Source organism: Trichechus manatus, unplaced genomic scaffold (assembly GCF_000243295.1).
Source record: "Trichechus manatus latirostris isolate Lorelei unplaced genomic scaffold, TriManLat1.0 scaffold00029, whole genome shotgun sequence".
Lineage (NCBI taxonomy): Eukaryota > Metazoa > Chordata > Mammalia > Sirenia > Trichechidae > Trichechus > Trichechus manatus.
In genome coordinates, this window is record NW_004443965.1 from 3,365,020 (window position 1) to 3,381,477 (window position 16,458).

The following is a 16,458-nucleotide window of genomic DNA, read 5'->3' on the forward strand; positions in this document are numbered from 1 at the left end:
ATAATCTTTCTCTTACAAAAGTTTGTGGTTTAGTAAATATGCTATCACATTTTTTTTTTGTACTTTAGATGAAGGTTTACAGAGCAAATTCGTTTCTCATTAAACAATTAATACATATATTGTTTTGTGACATTGGTTGCCAACCCCACAACATGTCAACACTCTCCCCTTCTCGACCTTGGGTTCCCCATTACCAGCTTTCTTGTCCCCTCCTGCCTTCTCGTCCTTGCTGGTGTGCCTTTTTAGTCTCGTTTTGTTTTATGGGCCTGTCTAATCTTTGGCCAAAGGGTGAGCCACAGAAGTAACTCCAGTACTGAGTTAAAAGGGAGGGAGTCTGGGGGCCATACTCACAGTGTTTCTCTAATCTCTCTTAGACCAGTAAGTCTGGTCTTTTTTTGTGAGTTAGAATTGTGTTCAACATTTTTCTCCAGCTCTATCCAGGACCCTGTATTGGGATCCCTGACAGCAGTCAGTGATGATAGCCAGGCACCATCTAGTTGTGCTGGACTCAGTCTTGTGGAGGCTGTGGTAGTTGTGGTCCATATGTCCTTTGGACTAATGTTTTCTTCATTCTCCCTTGCTCCAGACAAGGGTGGGACCAGTGGAGTATCTTAGATGGTCACTCACAAGCTTTTAAGACCCTGGATGCTACTCACTGAAGTAGGATGTAGAACATTTTCTTTATAATGCCACCACATTTTTTATTTTAATATTTGATTTAAAGATATAAAATGTTGATCCTGTACAAGGACTATTGCCTTTTAAGGAATAACTAAAGTTCAATATTTAGGGAATTATACAAAATTTAGATTAAAAAAAGAACTAGATATTTGGAATATGGTAAATTTTAACAAGTGCCACAGTGCTATTTTTAGCATATAGAAAGTTTCAGGTTTCACAAAATATTTTTGGTTACCTATTGGGACGTTGGACGGAAAGGTGGTTTCATTTTCATATTACACCTTACATACTTTTAGAACTTTATTTTGACCTCATGAGAAAATAATAATTTTACTTAAAAAAAAAAAAACTCATACTTTGGGCTTTTTGTTTTTCATTTCAGATACAACAATCTGGGACAACTGAATATGTTCTTAATTAAATATAGCTAATATTCTAATTTTCTGGAGAAAAGCTAATTGCGCTGAGATGTTGGGATTGCTGCAACCTCCACTCTTTTCCTTCTTTCCTTCTTAATTTACCTCCGAGAGCAGTCTCCCTGTTTCTGTAGCATCAGCCTTCATAGCTTCTCTCAAGACCCATGCCTCAACGCATCCCTCTCTTATTTTTCTTTTGAAGTGACCCAAACATTTAACCTGAGAAGGTAGTAAGATGCAGGAATCAAACTGGTACTCCTCTTCCTCTCTCTCTTTTAATTCTACTTTCTTCCACTGCATTCTTCTCAGCCAATTCCAGCAAATCCTTAGGCGAATTCTTAGTTGCTAACCTCAGCTGCTAACCGAAGGTTGGCAGTTCAAATTCACCAGCCGCTACTTGGAAACCCTACGGTGCAATTCTACTCTGTCCCATAGGGTTGCTTATGAGTCGGAATCGACTCTATGGCAACGAGTTTGGTTTGGTTTTTGGGAACGCTGGTTATGTCCTTTCATTTTAACCAGTTGATTTGTTTCTTTATCATTTCCACTGAATTGGGTCTTGGCCAGCTTACTATCTAGCATATTAGGCAGTCAGCCTTGATTAAGTTTAGTTTGGCCCTTGAGAAAAATATCCCTGATTTATTGATACCAAAGATGATAACCTCATAGTTTCTTCCTGGCTGCCTAAACTTTTTCTGGCTAATTGATCCGGCTTATAACTGACCCAGCAGTAGTCACTTTATAGATTCCATTTCCATTATTCACTTAGTAGGATTTGCCTTTGTTGTTAAACAATTTTATGTTGTCACATTATGCTATAAACTTTATCCATGCATTGGCTGTCAGTTAATGGAAACAAAGAGGACTTAGGAGGAAGATTTAATAAGAACAAAATTGTTGGTGAAAATAGAGATTCCATTAATAATTGAAAAATGGTCAAGTGATAACGTGGAATCAAGAAAGAAGCCTTTTTGAAGCTTTCAATGGTTTTGCCCGTTTGTAATGTTAATATATAGTGATGACTCTGTAATGGTCTCTGGACTTGGACAGACATGGCTATGGCAGCACACTTGTGCATCTTCCCATTCTTGCCTATTCTGTAATATTCTTTGGACTTAGACAAGGCTCTAGCAGCGTGCTTGTCCGTTTTCCCACTTTTGTCTGTTCTGTGATATTTTCTTGAACTCGAGCAGACATGGCTCTGGCAGCAAGGCTGTCCATTTCCCACTTTTGCCTTTTCGAATATATGCCGAATAAAACTTTTTCTTTTTGCTTAAAAAAACCAAACAAACTATAAACTATAATGAAAAAAGATCAATCTCACCAAATAAAAGTTTAAACTTTTTATATAGAAAAACAGTAATAAAGTTAAGAGATATGGTGAACTGAAAAAAAAGAAGCCTTTTGATCTTTGATAGCTTGTATAATTTATAGCAGTATTTTATTATTTTGTTAGAATATTTAAATGTGAAATAAAATATATACAGCAATATAAAACCCCCAAAAGAAAGTTAATTCCACCACATTAATATTTCCATGTTTCTTTTTAGCACTTTTTTTATTTTTTATGTAAAGTATATAAATTATCATAACCTAGATAGCTCCTTATGAGGGCAGTGATAGTTAAGTGGCGGAATTCTCACCTTCCACGCCAGAGGCCCAGGTTCAATTCCCAGCCAGTGCACCTCAAGTGCAGCTACCACCTGTCTGTCATTGGAGGTTTGCATGTTGCTTTGAAAGCTGAACAGGTTTCAGCAGAGCTTCCAGACTGAAACAGACTAGGAAGAAAGGCTTGGTGATCTGTTCCTGAAAATTAGCCCAAAAAAACCCTATGACTCAAAAAGGTCCTCGTTCTGTTTTGCACAGGTCACTGTAAGTTGGGGATCAACTTGACAGCAACTAGCAACAACAGAAAAAAGAACCAAACTAAACCCCATTGCTGTCGAGTCAATTCCGACAAATAGTGACCCTACAGGACAGAGTAGAACTGCCCCCATAGGGTTTCCAAGGAGCGGCTGGTGGATTTGAACTACCAACCTTTTGGGTAGCAACCAAGCTCTTAACCACTGTGCCACCAGTTGCCCTCTTATATTCTCATATTTTTTCTAATTGTAAGCATTTTCCATTATTACACATAATTCATCTTGTTTTTATTCAAGAAAGTCTTGTGTTCTTTCAAGTTACTATATTATGACCACACCTGACATAGACTCCTCAGTTGGATAGTCATATTTACATTTTCTTCCCTAACATAGCTTAGTATTTTTACTGTGGAGTTTTAGTGCCCAGTGCTCATAAGTGGTTCACCAAGCTGCCCTTTAACAATCTGGTGCTAGGACTGCCCTGGTTAACAGGTTTATCAAATGACCCTTCATTCTGATTTCTAATGTCAAATCTGGATAATCTAACAATGGCTATCACAAGAATAAGTGGCAGCTTGAGGTTCGTTTTAATTTAACTTACTTTTCAAAGGAATAAATTAAATCTACCTTGCTATACAGATCTTAATTGAAAGTAGAAAGACGACAGGAAATTTTGTGAAGAGAAATAATTCCATTATGAAAAGAAAAGCTGAAATGCATAAACATCATTATGTATTATATGTTACAGAGGCCTTTCTAGTACTTTTCTAAATAGCTCTGCAGGAATTGAAAAGCAGGGTAGATAAGAAAATTAAAACTTGTTGCACATTTCAGTCTCCCCTTTGTCCCTCTTCCTCCTCATTCTCTTCTCCTTCCCCCACACCCCTCCCGTTGTCTACTTCTTCCTGCAAACTAAAGTCACTTCTTTGTTGCATGTTTGTGCCATCTTCTTTTTCTTCTGAAGTAATTCTTAGAATATCTTTTATTCTGACCACCTAGTTGCTTTCTATAAACCCAAGTTTTTCACTTCTTTGAAACTACATTTCTAAATTGTTATGTTTTAGTTATTATGAGTTGTTTTGCCTCAAAAATTGTTTCTCTTTCAAAGCTTATTTTTTAAGCCTTTGACTAAAATGTCTATTGAAATACAGTTCATGAGCATACATCAGAGTCAGTTTTAACTTTAAGATGATATCGCATACTTGAACAGACGTATAATTTTTTCTCCCCTCCTCCCCTCCCCTCTTCTTCTAAAGGAATCAGCAGGAGGGGATCTTCAGTCTCCTTTAACACCAGAAAGTATCAATGGGACAGACGACGAAAGAACACCTGACGTGACTCAGAACTCAGAGCCAAGGGCTGAACCAACTCAGAATGCATTGCCATTTTCACATAGGTACAGATTCAATTCCACCATCATGATTAAGTAAAATGTGTAAATATGGAAACTTATTTGGTTTCAGGGTTTCAGATAAATCTTGCAAGTTACAACGTTGAGCAAAAATTCCAGATCAAACTTTTTTTTTTTTTCCTTTTTTGGAGTACTGTTTCCATTAACCTTGGAAAAGAAATACAGAAAAATTTCATACTTCATGATTTATAGTTGCCTGCATGAACTGGAATTAATATTTCTTTATCTATGTAGAAAAGGAACACTGAGCTGGTTTTCAGTATAAACCTTTTTTTAGTTAAACAGGGTATTTTTGTAAATCATTTCTATTTTTTAACATAGGCCCTTATCTGATTTCTGTTTTCACATATATTCTTGAAAGCTATAAGTTGTTTTTGTTTTTTTAAAATAGACTTCCCACTCTCAGATTAAGCTGTACTAGAGATGATCTTACCACATGATTTCACAGAAGAAAACAGGTTTTTGGGTAACTTCTAGCATAAGCCTGTCAATGTTAATGTTGAATTTAATTTGGAGCATCAGCTAACAGGAGATAAATCTTCACATGCTTCTGAATTTTAAAGGAATTTGATGCTTTACAAAGATAGAATTTATCCTAAATGTGTTCCAAACCAAAAAATTAATTATTAATATTTTTAGGTATAAAGGGGTTTATGAAACAGCAGTATTGCAAATGTAAAATAAATCCCTAGCAGTTGTCTGTCTTAAAGTCTTTTTTTGTTTTGTTTTGTCTTTTTGGAAACTTCTGACTAGGTAGTTTTAGTTAAAATTAAGAAAACAATCTTCTCTTTTTATGCATCTCTTTTTGGGAACCAATAAAAAAAAATCAAATTCCTGAGCATATGAAGAAGAATTATGAAATAAGATACTCTTTTTCATGAATGAGAATTTTTGTTTTGGTTGAATTTGTTGAATATTCAGGGCATACAATTAAATTTATTAGACCGCATAGAGGGTAACAATGGAGAATTGAGAGACCTCCTAGTCACACTGAGGAAGAAGGATAAGTCAGTCAAGAAGCTTTGTGTGTGTTTGTGTGTGTGTGTGTGTTTTAAAAGAATTAATAGGAGAAGATTATTTAACTGTGAGGCTATTGTATTTTGTTGTTAAAAATACTAATAGTTTTCCATGAAGCAGTACATATATTTTGGAGTTATGGGTTTCGTGCTTTAACTATTATAGTATAAGCATGTTATCTGTTTGTGCTATAAAGATGACAAAACACATGAAAATTTTTAGTTCCTCTAATCTGAAGACTTTGTTTATATTGGTTTGTTCAACATAAGGTCTTTTCAATATGCAGCTACAATTAAAGAGCAGTCTTATTGCTATGTGATTTTTTGAAAGATTTTATTTGTTGACTTAAGGGAAGTTCTCCTCCCTGTGTTAACATATCCATTTAATAGAGTTAACTGCACTGAACATAATTGATACATTTGATTTTTTTGGCTAATACTTAAATGAGTCATTTGTGTTGATAACTGTAGCATTTACAAATAACTTATATATTTAAAATTTATAAAAGCTATTTCCAGTTTACTTACTGTATCTTTAATTTTATGAATGTTTATTGTTGTGGAGTTACTACCTGGTATTGCTCTTCCTCTACTGATTTTCTCTGTTCCTAGGGGTCTAATAAGAGTTATTTATTCTGACTTGAAGGTACAGTTATTTATTCTGACTTGAAGATATTACTTCTTTAACTACTGGAATCTGTAGATTAGCAATGGAGATGTTTGACAGAGTTCTGAATATAAAACTTAACACTTTTGTCTCCCCTTACAAGCTTTTAATTATATTAAAGGCATTACGTAATCTTAGTTTTTCTTATATTTAAAAATATTTAGCAATAAGATTTTAGAAGACAGATTCTAAACTTGTTTTAATTTTATGTTAATCAGTATTTAATTATTGGTGTGAAACCAAGATTTCCACCTAAGGTAGAAGATTGAATATTTTGCTGCTTTTGTTATTGTTAGGTGCTGTCGAGTCACTTTCGACTTGTAGCAACCCTGTGTACAACAGAACGAAGCACTGGCTGGTCCTGCACCATCCTCACAATTGTTGTTGTGCTTGAGCCCACTGTTGCAGCCACTGTGTCAATCCATCTCATTGAGGGTCTTCCTCTTTTTCGCTGGCCCTCTACTTTACCGCTGCTTGTGTTAGTATCCCACACTATCGGAGCCGGAAGGGCCCTCAGAGATGGTTTAATCCAGGGTTTCCCAAACTGGGTAGTTTGAAATAAACTTAATAGATTACGAGTGATATTCTAAAAAATGAAATATAATAAAACCAAATAGAAAACATCAGAGTAAAACTCACATTAAGAGTAGAAACTGTGTCTGTAATAAACATATTTATGTGTGTGCTGGATTACCTACAATGTAAAATGTCAAGGTTTAGAAGGACATGCCTTTGGCACAGGAGGAGACTAAATCCCAGAGGTTCGGTGAGCCATCCCAGGTAACTTTAGGACTGCAGTCAGCTTTTTTGACCCAAGTATGTGCTGCCAGGGAATTCATAGTGCATTTTAGTCAAATCTCCAACACAAGCATGTTGTTGCGTCAGAAAGCTAGCAGATGTTCCTGTCCTAGGAGACCTGCGTAGACATAAGACCACTGTTTCACAAATTAGAGACAGAAAGAATATTAACATAAATTTTATTTAAATCTGAAACTTGCAAGTGCTTTAGCTGGTTAATACCATTCTTTCTTCTATGGCAAAGAAGACAATTAAAATCTATGTTGTTAAGTCTTATTTAAGCTATTTATTATATGTCCTTCCTTAGTTTGTATTTTAACAGGAAAGAATGAACAGCAAAAAAAATTTTTTTGCCCATCTTTCTCTGTTCTGGTTGATCCCATGGTGGTGTTGCTGCTAAATTGGAAGCAAAATAATCAGAATGTCCACGTGCTTAAAAAAAGAGGGGAAAAAGTTTAAGGGATATAAGGAGCAGTGATAGTCAGGTTAATTAAGAGTTGACTGTAGTTATACCTACTTAGCAAACCAATTTGTGCTTTCCTTAAAATCTGCATTTTATACTTGAATCTTGTGAATTGGCTAATATACCAAGGAAGGAAGGCCCTGAAAATTTTGGTAATATGTTTATAGTTTGCTCTTTACTCTTTGTAATTTATTTTTAAAAAGTTATTACTTAGCTTTAGAGAGATTAGCAAGATTTCTTAAATTACTTTTTGGCATTTTATTACATTTTTTCTAATATATATGAGAGAGGATACTATAATGAACTCTCATGAATTTATTACCCACCTTCAACAGTTCTGAAAAAATGGCCAGTCTCATTTCATCTCTACCCACCACCAATTCCTCCTCCCTTGTATTGAAGCAAATCCCAGACATATAATATCATCCATAAATTTTTTAAATTGCCTTTCAGCTTTTTAAAAACTTACATACTAAGTTGGTATAACTTTTTATATTCTACCTGATTCAGTGGCATTATAAAGTTTTCTTGAATCATTTACTACTTCTTCTGATTATATTTTTTAATTATACTACTGAACTAAATTTTTAAAATGTACGGGCTGCTCAAGTGCTATAATACTGTTATCTCCATGTCATAAACTATGCAAAAACATTCTTACTAAATAATTTTCATGAAGTTAGTGCCTTTTTAGTGTACTTTTAAAGGTTTAAGAACGCGTAACATTGTGAGACCCTGATGATGAAATTTTTTATTAATTTCTTTGGGGAAGTGATACTAAATTTTATCTAAATTGCCATTCCTTTATAAAAAAGAAATACTTTAAAACCTAAATGATAATATCCTTTTAGGACTGAGCAAATATATGCTCTTTGACTACTAAATTCGTTAGGGAATCCTTTGAGTTCACAGTCTTAGATTAGCAGTATGCTAAATAGAGTAGCCTATATACTGATAAACTAGCATATACAAGTGGGAAGATTTGGGCTGTCATTACAGGGAGTTGTTTGCTCCCTGGCATTGGTTGTATGGAATATTGGGATTTATTTGTTATTTCATACAAATAAAAAGTACTAGGATTTTTTTTTAAAGATTTAAAGCTGCCTACAATTCTTTGGAAGTAGTTAATTTTGCAGTATTCCAATGCTGTATTGGAATGTAATACTGAAAACTGAAACTTTTTATTTTATTCGTTGTGATTTTATGATCATCAAATATACAGTAATATATTGGTAAATAAGGTGTTTTCATGTTTCTGACAGTTCATGACAGACATACATATATTAGCAATTTGTGAAGCTGTTTTTGTACTGATAAATTTTAATAAGAGTTTAATTACCTTAATGGAAAATTAGTTCTTTTAAGCACTGATTATACTTAGATTCTTCTAATGTTTAGATAATGTACTTCATGGTGCTGCTAGAGTTTGTGCGTTTTGGGGGTATTGCATGTATCATCTGTTCTGTTAAGGAAAATTTTCTGCCATTTCCTGTATCTCCAACAAATATTTATTAAAGGATGTATGCAGAAACTTTACTCTCTAGTATATTGATTTTACTTTAAATCAGTGTAAGTATAGTTTCACCAAAATTTATAAAATCTGGGTGAGTTCATTTCATTTATCTTTAATAGATTAGTTTCTTTATGCATTATCAAATTTTCAGAAATCTGCTACTTTAAAACTGTACAAAAATCTCTAATCAAATTTCAAAACCTAAATTTCATTTGAAATATTGCATACCATATAAGTACGTTACTTGTTAAAAGTTACTTTGAAGATGATACAAACAGGAAAAAAGCCAATGGTTATCAAGAGCTCTGGGGTACTATACTCTTCACAGCTGTGGCATCTGTTTCCTTTTCTATAGGTAGGAAGCAAACTTTATAACAGTTATGAACTAAAGTAGGAATAATTTCTGCAGATAACTGTTGTTTTGATAAAACTGCATAAAGCTTGGACTTGATTTCACTTGATATAATTGCAGATGAAAAATTTAAGTTGTAGTATTCCTCTTATTGCCATAGTCCTAATTGACTTAAATATTATTCTTCTTCCACCATACAGCCTCAAGAATAGATTAGGTTTTTAAAAATTAATTTGGAGCTAAGTCAGTTTGTGAGCGATCTTAACAAATTAGAGAGGTCAAAATTTCCTTTACCATAATTGTGAATGGATAAGTATTTTCTAAGAAGTGAGACTGTAATTTGATAATATGTACAGTTATGTATTCTCTGGGAACTGAGAAGCAATGTATATATTTTAAAATAAGATACAATCGAAAAGGTATAGTTTAGTGACCAAGAATTGTTTCCTTCCATTAGCTTTCAACCTTTATTCTCTTAAAAAAGCCTTCTAAAAGTCTTTGAGGAAAATGTTAAAAACTTGTTAAAGCATTTTGTCAGGCATTATCACTTAATACGTTATTCGCAAGAAGAAAAATCACATTCTTCATAATGGAACAGAGATATTACTAATCTGCTTCCAATAAGGAGAAGCTCATCCCCCTCCCTTGTATTTCAGAATCCCCCCTCTGCCTTAATATCGTTATTCAGGAGAAGGAATGTTCACCTATCCATTCCTAGTGATTGTCAGCTTCTAAGACCCCTAGTGCCGCAGTGGTTAAGCACTGGTAACTGAAGGTTGGCAGTTTGAACCCACCAAGCTACTCTGTGGGAGAAAGATGTGACAGTCTGCTTCTGTAAAGATTTACAGCCTTGGAAACCCTATGGTGGCAGTTCTGCTCTGTCCTATAGTGTCACTATAAGTCAGAATCAACTTGATGGCAATGGGTTTGGGTTTTGGTTTGTTTTCAAGATTACTAGCTGGAGTCAGAGGTGTGGTCATTTACCGTGGAGCAGATTGACCCTAGATTAATTATGATCTCTTCCAGGTAGTGGACTTCTTAAAATTCCATTTGTCCCTCTTTCTTCGCAGCCTGTCATACAGTTGGGGAAGGGAGGTATGTGATATGGACAGTTCTGCTCCAGGACTTAAGGGGAAAATACTCTTCCTTTGGATTTGGCTTTCCATCTTTCCCCTCGTCAGACAACTAAGGGCCAAGATCAAGATGTGAGCGTAGGTAAAGGTCAAGAAAGCTACATAAGAATGTGAAATTTGTGGTAGATGCGACAGTAGGGAGTGGTGAGGTCTTTAGTGGAGTGTGCAAGACTCATGTAAAGGTATTAAAAAAAAAAAAATGAGGCCAAGTAGAGGGATGGGGAGCTAAGTGGTTACCCATCTAGCTTCTAGTCTAGACCTTCAGGTGAAGGGCAAAAAGAATCTTTGTGACTTACATATGGTTTATCCCAGGGTAGGGATTTTAAGCAGATTCCCAGCTAGTAATAGCCATTGTTTTTATAGCCTTGTGAAGTCTTGGTGGTGGTATTTGAGAGGGTATGATTTGCAAATTTGGGATCCTGGATATTTTCCTCTTTAGTGATTATTACTCTGACATGTGCTATTAATTTTCTCAGACACAAAAATCTGACCATGTCACTTTCCTCCTTAAAATACTTCAGTGGCATCCTGTTCCCTGTAGATAAAGTTCTAGCTTCTTAGCATGGTGTATGTACAAGGCAGTCCATGGTCATCAGATAAGGCCTCCCAAGCCTCATTACCAACTGCTTCTGTAGCAGTTACACCCAATTGTTTATAGTCCAACTAACTAACCGCACTATTGCTTATTTACAAGTCTTTGCTCATGTTCTCCCTTCTCTTTGGAATGGCTACTTGCACAAATACATACTCTATACTTCCTCCCACTCCTACCCCTGCCTCTAACTCAGCCACCAACTGGTCAATTCCTATGTATTGTTTAAACTCCACATCACCCCCTCCAGTAAGCTTTCTCTCATGCCCACAGACTGGGTTTGTATCTGCCAATCCCCAATGCCTCCAAACTGACATAGAGTTAACATTAACTTCTCAGTCTTCCCTGAGGACAAGGACTGTTTTATCCGTTTGTATCCCTGGTACCTAGCACATGGAAATTCACTAAACATATGTATGAAAGAATTTCCCATTCAGAAATAAAGTGCATGCTCTCAGTGCCCTTGGTACAGCGCTTCAGTCAGCTAAAATTAAACCTAGACTCCACAATTTCATAAAATCCTGAAGCTAAATTATAAAATTGGTTATATTCTTTGAAAATGTCTGTCTTGTCAAATTTAAGGCTCAAGTATAGCTGACTTAGTGTAATTTTTTTTCAAAATTTCCTAGTTTGTAAAAAATTTTAAAGATAGTGTGTTAATAAACAATGTTCTTAAGTTCCTAAATAATGTAAAAGATGCTAAAATGTATATTTTCGTAATAGAATAATTTTTAATCCTTTTCTTGAGAATAATTTTTCTCCTTATTTAAAAAGCACTGCAGAGTTGTTCGATGATTTTATTTTCTGTGGAGTTAGCCAATATTTATATTATTTATTTTTAAAACCAACTATAACCAAAATGCATTTTTAAAAATATCATCTCTTATAAAAAGTCAGCATGAGTACTTATTATTTGAATCAAAGAAGTGAGTTGGGTTTTTTAAATTGAAAAATGTACTGTGTATATTTGTCAGAAGTAAAAATTGGGGCCAACTCTTGCTTCATGGGGATATACATTAGACTCACATTTCATGTGGAAATAAGCTGACAAATTAACTCACTAAAGTATATTGAAAGTAGTCATCCTCCAGGGATTACCTTCCTTGTATGATGTGTAAAATATAGATACAATTAAATGATTGAAATAAATGTACATTTTACTTACATTTGTTTTCTTTCAGTTTGCAATTTTCCATTTACAAATTTTAATGTTAATTTTAATGACTCTTCCCTACATTGAAGTCTAATAGTTAATAGAACTTCGGAGATAGAAGGAACTTTAGCTATTACATAGTCAAACCACTTCATTTTACAGAAGTGGAAGCAAGTCCAGAGAAGAAGTATTCAGCGTCACTGTTTGCTAGTGGGTAGGTTAGTGCAGACAAGTCGCCAGAGGCGTTGATTTTTAGGGTCCATTGTGAATGAGCCAGTTCTCCTTCTGTATCAGATATTTATTATCCTGATTGTTTAAAATCATTGTGCAACACATGCTTACTATCACTTGCTAAACTCCCCTATGAGATTCTCAGATTCTGGACCAAGCCTCATTGACTTGCATTTCTCGGTATCCTATAAGGTTTTTAGTCATTTTAAATATATAATAGGTAAAGAATAAATTTGTTGAGTAAGTAAATGCATATGCTTTTACTGTTACTGAGATGACAGGAGGGGGTAAATAAGTTGGTGCAATTTGATCATTAGCATCAGAAAGATACCATATACTGGGCAGGACCAACAAAGCTACCAGTATGAAGAATAATTTGTTTATTGTCTTTCTTCTAGCAGGATCCACTTAGCTGTTAATATTTTCGTTAATATTTTCAATAACAGCTTTATTGAATTATAATTTATATACCATACAATTCACCTATTTAAGGTGTACAATTCAGTGTTTTTAGTATATTCAGAGTTATACAACCATCACCATAATCAATTTTAGAACGTTTTCATCACTTCCCAAAAAAATCCTTTACCCATTAACAGTCACTTCTGTTTTCTCACAACATACTCTCCTGTCCTCCAGCTCTAGGTAACCACTAATCTACTTTCTGTCTATATAGATTTGCCTCTAATGGACATTCCATATAAGTGGAATGATACAATATGGGAACTTTTGTGACTGGCTTCTTTTACTTAGCATAATGTTTTCAAGATTTATCCATGTTCTAGAATGTATCAGTTCTTCATTTCTTTTCATTGCCAAATAATATCTCATTGTATGTATATACCACATTTTATTTATCCACTCATCAACCCAACATTTGGGTTGTTTCCACTGTTTGAAAATACAGCCATTATTATGAACAATGCTGTTATGAACATTTGATTATGAGTTTTTGTGTGGACATATGTTTCACTTCTCTTGGTTACATATCTAGCAGTGGAATTGATGGGTCATATGTTAACTGTATGGTTAACCTTTTGAGGAACTGACAGATTGTTTTCCAAAGCAGTTGCAGCATTTTATGTTCCCACCAGCAGTGTATGATGGTTCTAGTTTCTCCACATCATCATCAACACTTTATTATCTGTCTTTCTGATTATAGCCATCCTGGTAGGTGTGAAGTGACAAATTACTGTGGTGTTGATTTGCATTTACCTGATGGCTAATGATGTTGAGCTTGTGTGTGTGTGTGTGCTCATTGGTTATTTGTATATCTTCTTTGGAGAAATGTCTGTTCAGAATCTTTGCCCATTTTTTAATTGGGCAGTTTGTCATTTTGTTGATGAGTTCTTTATTTATTCTGGATGCAAGTATCTTATTAGATATATGATTTGCAAATATTTCTCCCATTCTGTGGATTGTCTTTTCCCTCTTCTGTCCTTTGCAGCACAAAAGTTTTTAATTTTAATGAAATCTAATTTATCTATTTTTGTTGTTGCTGGTGTTTTTAGTGTCACATCTAAGAAACCATTGCCTAACCCAAGGTCACAAAGATTTACACCTATATTTTCTTCTGAGAGTTTTATAGTTTTAGCTCTTACATTTAGATATTTGATCCATTTAAATTAATTTTTGCATATGGTGTGAGATAAGGGCCTAACTTTATTCTTTTACATGTAGTTACCCAGTTAGTATTTATTGAAAAGACTATTCTTGCCCCACTGGATTATCTTGATTTTGTCAAAAATTAGTTGACCATAATTGTGAGGGTTTATTTCTGAATTCTCAATTCTGTTCCCACTGATCTATCTGCCTGTCCTTATGCTAGTACCACACTGTTTTGGTAACTATAGCTTTGTAGCAAGTTTTGAAATCAGAAAGTGTGAATTCTTCAACTTTATTCTTCATTTTCAAGAATGTTTTGGCTATTCTGGAACCCTAGAATTTACATATGAATTTTAGGATCAGCTTGTCAGTTTCTACAAGGAAGCCAACAGATTCTGATAGGGTTTGCACTGAATCTGTAGATTGGGATATATGCCTATCTTAACAATATTAAGTCTTCCAATCCATGAAAATGGGATGTTTTTCCACTTATTTACATTTTCTTTAATTTCTTTCAACAGTGTTTTGTAGTTTTCAGAGTATAAGACTTGCACTTCTTGTGTTAAATTTATTCCTAAGTACTTTATTCCTTTTGATTCTGTTGTAAATGGAAGTTTTTAAAATTTCGTTTTCAAATTGTTCATTGCTAGTGTGTAAAATATAATTGATTTTCATATATTGATCTTGTATCTGCAACCTTGCTGAACTCATTTATTAGTTTTAATAGTCTTTTAGAGGATTCCTTAAGATTTTGTGTATACAAAGTCATGTCATCTGCTAATAGGGATAGTTTTACTTCTTGCTTCCCAGTCTGGCTAAATAGCTTTTCTGTCTTTCTCCCTTCTTTCTTTCCTTCCTTCCTTTCTTTTTTTAGAACCTCCAGTATAATGTTGAATAGAAGTGGCAAGAGCTGACATCTTTGTCATGTTCCTGATCTTAAGGGGAAGACATTCAGTCTTTCACCATTAAGTATGATGTTGGCTGTGGTCTTCTGTAGATGCTTGCTATCAGATTCAGGAAGTTCTAGTCCTAGTTTTTAGTGTTTTTCCTACTAATATGTATTCTGATTGGTTAGTGATTTTCAGTCCCTAACACCCCTACAGTTTAGTGGCTTTAGGAGTTTATGCTTTGCCAAACATTGTAATATGCTTTCCTTATCTTTACTTCTTAAAAGATCATTTATTTTAAAGGGAAAAGGAACTAGACTGAGAAGAATTTTTTTTTTCCTTTGTTTTTTGTTGTAATTAAATGAAGTTTACATTTCAAGTTAGTCTCCCATACAAAATTTTATACATACATTGTTATGGGACCCTAATTGCTCACCCCATTCTGCAACAGTACACTCCTCCTTTCCGCCCTTGATTCCCCATGTCTATTCAACTGGCTCCTAACCCTCTCTGCCTTCCCATCTCACATCTGGACAGAAGCTGCCCTTTGGTCTCTTGTATCTACTTGACTAAGAGGCACACTCTTCATGAGTATCACTTTATGTCCCACAGTCCAGTCCAATCCCTGTCTGAAGAGTTGGCCTTGGAAATTGTTTTAGTTCTGAGATGATACAGTCCAGGGGCCATGCTTTCCGGGGTACCTCCAGTCTCAGTCAGACCATTAAGTCTGGTCTTCTTACTAGAATTTGAGTTCTGCACCCCACTTTCTGCTGTTCCATCAGGGACTCTCTGTTATGTTCCCTGTCAGGGTGGTCATTGGTGGTAGCCAGGCAACATCTAGTTCTGAGAAGAATTCTTATTGTAAAACTCACTATTTCTTAAAATCACATCACTGGACCTCAGTTTTCCTATCTAAAAATGTGAACTATCCTATCTTTTAGCTTTGTATCTCTCCAGAATATGTGAAGCTGCTGTTATGTGTGGTGGGAAAGGGGGATATATTTACTTCTTTATCTAATTTTCTAAGGGTATAGTATAGATTTTTTTTTTCAGTATTTTTTTCAATTGAAAGAAAATAATAAAAAAGGGAGAATGTAAATATTTATCTATCAATTTACACTGGTTAAATTATAGCATTGTTCCAATTAATATAAAGCATGTTCTTATTAAATAGAATAAAAATGCACACACTAAAAACTGTTTATTTCAAATAACTCTGATTTCTAGTGTAATTATTACTCTAGAACAAAATCACCATGTGTTTTTCTTTATTACAGAACTATCAGCTGATGATTATTTTTATTTATTTATTTACTTTTTTTTTTATTGTACTTTAGGTGAAGGTTTACAGAGCAAATAGTTTCTCATTAAACAGTAGTACACATACTGTTTTATGACATTGGTTAACAACCCCACGACATGTCAACCCTCTCCCTTCTCAACCTTTATTTTTAGTGAAAATCTACATAGCCAAAGATACACCATTTCAGAAATTTCTACATGTACAGTTCAGTGACATTGACTACGCACTTCCAGTTGTGCTGCTATTCTCACTTTAGATGAAGGTTTACAGAACAAAATAGTTCCTCATTAAACAGTGCACATGTTGCCCTATGACAATGGTTAACAACCTCACTACACATCAACACTGTCCTTACTCAACCTTGGGTTCCCTATC

General features: G+C 34.5%; 1 protein-coding gene across 1 annotated transcript in view; it reads left to right on the top strand.

Annotated features, from left to right (window-relative positions):
* HOMER1 (homer scaffold protein 1) overlaps window positions 1–16,458 on the top strand; it is a 121,288-nt gene that overhangs the window by 63,281 nt on the left and 41,549 nt on the right. Inside the window, exon 5 of the mRNA XM_004374467.2 lies at window positions 4,216–4,355. Coding sequence (XP_004374524.1) covers window positions 4,216–4,355 — 140 coding nt within the window. The remainder of the gene's footprint in view (window positions 1–4,215; window positions 4,356–16,458) is intronic.